Here is a 6,593-nt window from a genome sequence, read left to right on the forward strand (position 1 = left end):
GTCAAACTAGAGAGAGGGGGTTCCGATCTTGGAGGAGAAGAGGGAGATCGGGTTCCGATCATGGAGGAGAAGGGGTTTCGATCTTGGAGGAGGGGGTTTTGATCTTGGAGGAGAAGGGGAGATCGGGTTCCGATCCTGTGCTCTATTTGGTTTGTGCTTTGTTTAATTTCGGCCATGGAGGAGAAGACACAGTGAGAATGAGAGGGAGATGAAGAGCTGTGGAGGAGATGATGAGAGGGAGATGAGAGTGAGAAGAGATTGAGATAGATGTATGGCAAAATATGGGTCAGTGTAAATAAAAGAGCCGTTGGGCTCTGTTTGGTTTGTTCAACCAAAATAAAAGAGCCGTTGGGCTCTGTTTGTTCAACCCAAAAAAAAAAAAAATGAAATTATTTTTTACAACGGCTCTTTAAACGGCTATTTTCCAAAGAGTAATAAATTTCATTTCTATAAATTGAAACCTTTCCTTCACTTTTATTTCACACAAATATTTATATTTAATTTTTCTTTTCTCCTCTCTTCTTTGAATTTAATTTCACAACAAACCTCTTAAATTATATTCTTTTTAGTTTTTTCATCCAATCACTATGGAAGGTTCATCAAAAACAAAGAGAGGAAAATCATTCACCGTTGAAGAAGATATGGCGATTTGTAAATCTTGGTGTCACATTTCGGAAGACCCAATTGTTGGCAATTCGCAATCGTATGCTCACTTTTGGGGAAGAATTTACGAAAATTTTTGCCTGCTTCAGAATGATCAGTCCAGAACACAAGTGTCTATTCAATCTCGATGGGGTATAATCATGAAATGTTCTAACAAATTTCGGGGATGTTTAACACAAGTCGAAAATCTTCACCCAAGTGGAATTTCTCAAGTTGATATAGTAAGTTTTTATTTTCAATTATTATGTTTAGTTTCTTATTCTGGTATCGTATAAAAATTACGTAATTAAATAATGTTTCAATATGAAAACATTTAATTTTTTGGAATATTAAATAATGTTTATTATTTATTATTCAATTATTATTTATTTTATTTAAATAATGTTTTGATTTTCAATTACATTTAATTTTTATCTTCAATTTTTTTTAAACAGATGCTTCAAGCAAAACTGTTATACCATCAAGATGAAAACAAACATTTCGCTTTTGAACATTGTTGGCCAATATTGCAAGACAATATCAGGTGGCAAGATGTAGCTCCCACGAATACGGTAAAGTCAAGGATGCATACAGTGTTTACCCCTAATTCAGCCCCTGATTCCCCTATGGAAAACTGCATTTCTCTTGAAGATGACACCAGTCCAAGTGTTGGTAACAATCCAACTGTCGGTGAAGGCAGTGTCTCTGCAAGGGGTAAAAGGCCGATGGGTAGGAAATCTGCAAAAGAATTATTTCGGAAAAATCAAGTCGCTCAAGCTGAAGTTCAAAAAATGAGCACACAACTGGACACATTTAACCAATACCTTGCTGAGAAGGAAAAGAAAAAAGATGAAAGAGAAGAAAAAAGGATTCAAGCACTGCAGGAGATGAAAGAACTTGAGATGAAAAAACATGACTTCGAGATCAGAAGACAAGAACATGAGATGAGAAAGGAAGAACACCAAATAATGACTACGGACATTTCTCATTTGGACCCTCAGATGAAAGCGTATTACACAATGCGAAAAAATGAGATTTTCGCCAAGTGGTCCTCAAATGTGAGCAGCCCAAATTTTTATTTCCCCCTACCTCCTGATGAATAATTACGGGATAATGTATTTTTGAAATTTGCAGTCTTTATTTGATATTTTGATGTAATTGTCAGTCTTTATTTGCAATGTAATTTTTATTTTCTAATGAAATTCCTTGTTGTTTTTTTATTTTATTTTTTAGTATTTTGTACTTCACAATGTAAAAAAAGACATTTTATGAAAAGACATTAAAAGACATTGTAAAATAAAAAGACATTAAATGAAGAACATTTTATTCGAATAAAAAGACATTAACTGACATTAAATGACATTAACTGTCATTAAAAAGATAAAATGCAAACTTAATCTAACTCTCCAGCTCGGGACCACAAGTGTTCAATTAGATCATTACGAATTACATTATGGGCTTCAACAGATCTAATCCTTTGCCGATTCAACATAAATTGAGCGTACTCCTCATTCGGATCGCGTGACACTTGACAGCCCAAATTACTGGTATCAGTCTCAAGTTGTGCTGCACTGCGTTCATTTTCTGGAATATCACGCTCGTCTTCAATGATCATGTTGTGCAAAATAATACACGTCTTCATGATGTAATACAGATCCTCATCACTCCAACCTCTAGCCGGCACGCTGACAATATTAAATCGTGCTTGGAGCACTCCAAATGCCCTTTCGACATCTTTCCGACATGCCTCCTGCATCCTCGCAAATAGTTGTCTCTTTGCGCCTTGAGGTTGAGATATTGTTTTCACAATCGTTGCCCAACGAGGATAGATACCATCAGCAAGATAATACCCCATGGTGTATGCGTGATTATTGATGGTGTAGTTGGCAGCAGGGGCACGTCCTCTAGTTAATTCAGCAAATAAAGGCGACCTGTCAAGAACAGTAATATCATTTAGAGAACCAGGCATGCCAAAGAAAGCATGCCAAATCCACAAGTCATAGGAGGCAACCGCCTCGAGTACAACTGTTGGTTTGTGATAGTGTCCAGTGTAAGCACCGGCTTGGGCACTTGGACATTTATCCCAACGCCAGTGCATACAATCCAAACTCCCTAACATTCCAGGAAACCCACGTTGCTCTCCCTCTTCCAATAATCTGGCGACATCTGCTTCATTTGGAGATCTTAAGTAAACAGCTTCATAGGTAGCAACAATTGATCTGGTAAAAAAATTTAAGGCGGCAATTGCAGTACTTTCGCCGATTCTAATGTACTCGTCTACAGCATCAGCAGGCACGCCGTATTGGAGGATCCGAAGTGCTGCAGTCATCTTCTGTATACCGGATAATCCAGGAGCACCAGTGGCATCACGGGTTTGGATGAAGTACTCATTCACTTGTTGAATATTGTGTAAGATACTAACAAACAATGACCGCCTCATTCGAAAACGTCTTCGGAAGTATTCTTCTGGATAGACAGGATTATCTGCAAAATAATCTCTATAAATTTGTTCGTCGCCTTTGACCCTCTCACGATTAATGTATCGACGACCACTTGTGGAACCAACACGTCTGGTTTGTTGGTTTAGGCTTAACATCTGTAATCTTTGTTGTTGCGCTGTGAATAGTTGCATCATGATGATATCATCATCAGATGATGAAGATTCATCAAAATCTCCATTTAATATGGCTTTACTCAAATTGTTCATTGTAAATGGATGGGTGAGTAGGTGAATATGAAAATTGTAGAAAATTTTCTTGGTGGATACAAAGAGTTTTGAAGATATGAAAATGATAGGTAGGTGAATATGAAAATTGTAGAAAATCTTATGTTATATTTATAGAGAAAACTGTGGGTGGGTGAATGATGGATGGTTGTTGGGTGGGTGGATGAATAATGAATGGTTGTTGGGTGAGTGGATGAATAATGGGTGGTTGTTGGGTGGGTAGATGAATGATGGATGGTTGTTGGGTGGGTAGATGAATGATGGATGGTTGTTGGGTGAGTGGATGAATAATGGGTGGTTGTTGGGTGGGTGAATGAATAATGAATGGTTGTTGGGTGGGTAGATGAATGATGGATGGTTGTTGGGTGGGTGGATGAATAATGGGTGGTTGTTGGGTGGGTGAATGAATAATGAATGGTTATTGGGTGGGTGGATGTGAGTGAATGAATGCTGGGTTAATAATTGATGGTTGGTTGGTGGTTGGTTGTTGGTGGGTAATTGGTTTTAAAATTAATTTTTATGTGTAGTTAAAAAAATTTATTAAATATGTAGTGATATGTTTTTTGGTGGGGTGAATTAATCAAATAAAATTTTTTTTTTCAATTTTTATTTTTTTTTTTAATTTTTTATATTTGTCTAGTTGGGAATAATATAAATATATAATTTTTTTAACAAACAGATAAAAAAATGTCACAAAAGACAAAAAAATAAACAAAAATAAAATCACAAAAAACCTATATCCAAACAACACCTACAAAGTTGGAGGGAAAGTTGGTTGGGATTTGTCAAAAATAGCAAACAACCATTGGAGCACCATTGCTATAATTTGACAAAATAACACTATTCATTGTCAAATTATAGCAATAGCAACCCCAATATAGCAATAACCATTGGAGATGCTCTTAGGGGTGTTTTACAATTCCCCCTTCTGTACCGTCTACTGTTCTATATAGACTGAATGTTTACCGTACTGCTATTAGGTCCCTGTACTGTGTGACTGTAAATTTTGTATAGACTGTACTGTTTGTATATGTGAATGCATGAAAAATCTTTTTGGCATGCAGACTGTCACAGCTCAATGGACATTATTCATTTACTGTATTGGCTTCCGCCAGGCCCTGTACTCTGTTTTACTGTACTACTGTTAAGCAGGCCTTCGGTAATCTCGGATTACTGACCGGTTACGGTGCTAAACCCATAGGGCCGGGTTTGGGTCGTGACAATTGTTTTGTGGCTGTTGCCCGTGGTTTTTTTTATCACAATTGGAGGTGTCCAATTGTGATTTTTCCATGTAAAATCGTTATGTCGATTTGTCTTGATTGTTTGATTGGGATTGTTGTTTACTGCTTAAAATTGATACATAATGACAAATCAACATCTAGGGGATTTCTAGATTTTTCAATTGGTATCAGAGCAGGTCGTTTTATTTTTTTTTTAAAAAAAATATTCTTTTAGAACGAGATCTTGTTTGATTTGTGATAATGGATTCAATACGTGAGGGAAATTCTATGGTTCGACCATCCTTACTTGACGGATCCAATTATTCTTTTTGGAAAGGTTGGATGAGATCATTTTTGAAATCAATAAATGAAAAAGTTTGGCAATCTGTCATGAATGTGTGGACCGAACCAACAATTACCGTTGATGGAGTAACTTTCCCTAAACCAATTGATAAGTGGGACACAATTAATTACCAAAATAGTAGCTGGAATAGTAAAACTATCAATTCTCTCTTTTGCGCTATCACACTTGAAGAGTTTAGTCATATTTACAATTGTGAAGTCGCAAAAGAGGCTTGGGATATCTTACAAACTATTCATAAGGGCACTCCTTCTGTTAAACACTCAAAACTTCAAAGGCTCACGTCTAGTTTCAAAAACCTTTCAATGAAAGATAGTGAAACCTTTGATGAATTTTATGCGAAGTTGAATGACATTGTAAATTCCAGCTTCAATTTAGGTGAAAAAATACCAGAATCCAAAGTTGTGGGAAAAATTTTGATATCCTTGCCCGATCGGTTCCAACCAAAAGTTACGGCTATTGAGGAGGCTCAAGATGTTGATAACCTCAAGCTAGATCACATGGTTGGAAATCTCCAAACTTATGAAGCACATAGGAATTTCAAAAAGAAACAAAAAGATGCTATTGCTTTTAGTAGTGCTCATAGAGTTGGAAAGGATTCTGATGAGGATTGTGAGATAGATTCCAAGATTACGGCTGCTTTTGTTAAACAATTAAAAAAATCTTTTTTGAAAAAGAATCCTAATCTTTTGGAATCTACTCATACTCATAAATCTAAAGGCAAAGATAAACTGAAAATTAATTGTATAGCCAAGAAGGAGAAAGGAAAGATACAAGGGAACTCTGAAAGAGTCCAATGCTATGAATGCCAAGGATTTGGCCACTTTGCTTCAGAATGCCCCACTCGTTTAAAGAAGAAGAAAGCCCTCGCCATCACTTGGGATGATGAATCAGAATCTGATGATGATGAAAGTGACAACGAAGATCAAGGCGAAGAGGGACATGAACAATTCCTTGCTTTCATGGCGACTTTCGAAACTGAAGGATGAACAGAGTATCCGAAGTGCCCGGTTCAGAATGCCACTAATGATGAATCCTCGGGAAGTGATGATGAAGAGCTTGATCAAGCTTATGAAAAGTTGTATAAGGAATCTCTTAAGTTATCCAAATTGAATGACAAACTCACTATGAAACTCAAAGCATGTGAAAGTGAGAATGTCAAACTAAAGGAGGAGATTTCCGAGGCTAGGATTGATGCCATCAAGATAGCTAATGATCGACAAGCTCTTTGTGCAAAACTCTTGACTTGTGAGACAGAGAGAAATGAGCTACAGCAAATCTATGCAACATATGAAGAAAAAATTGAAACTCTCGAGATGTCTCAAGTTGCTTTGGAAGAACTAATGATCAAGAAAGAGGAAGAACTCAAGTGTGCTATGGCTACCATTGGTCTTTGGAACAGAGGATCAAAGACTTTGGACAATATCATTGGGTCTCAACAAATTTGTTCTGACAAGAGTGGCATTGGCTTTGGTGGTAAGAAAGAGCAAAAATAGAGTGCTTCCACATCTCATGATACAAGAACTCAAGGAAAGGGAGAACAAAAAATTCAACATAAGGATGAACTTCTCAAACTTCCTAGAGTTGGTAAGGTAAAAGAAAAGAAGGTACACCCTGTTTTTATTTGTCATCATTGTGGTATGCA

General features: G+C 36.7%; 1 protein-coding gene across 1 annotated transcript; it reads left to right on the forward strand.

The window, feature by feature from the left end:
* Positions 1-282: 282 nt before the first annotated feature.
* Positions 283-1,852, forward strand: LOC145794865 (uncharacterized). The gene is made up of 2 exons (XM_082877207.1): positions 283-884; positions 1,098-1,852. The coding sequence occupies exons 1-2, from the start codon at positions 588-590 to the stop codon at positions 1,743-1,745; spliced, it is 945 nt and encodes a 314-aa protein (XP_082733333.1). The 5' UTR covers positions 283-587; the 3' UTR covers positions 1,746-1,852.
* The last annotated feature ends 4,741 nt before the right edge of the window (positions 1,853-6,593 follow it).

Source organism: Camellia sinensis, chromosome 7, assembly GCF_055761805.1.
Source record: "Camellia sinensis isolate YWXY chromosome 7, ASM5576180v1, whole genome shotgun sequence".
Classification (NCBI taxonomy): Eukaryota; Viridiplantae; Streptophyta; class Magnoliopsida; order Ericales; family Theaceae; genus Camellia; species Camellia sinensis.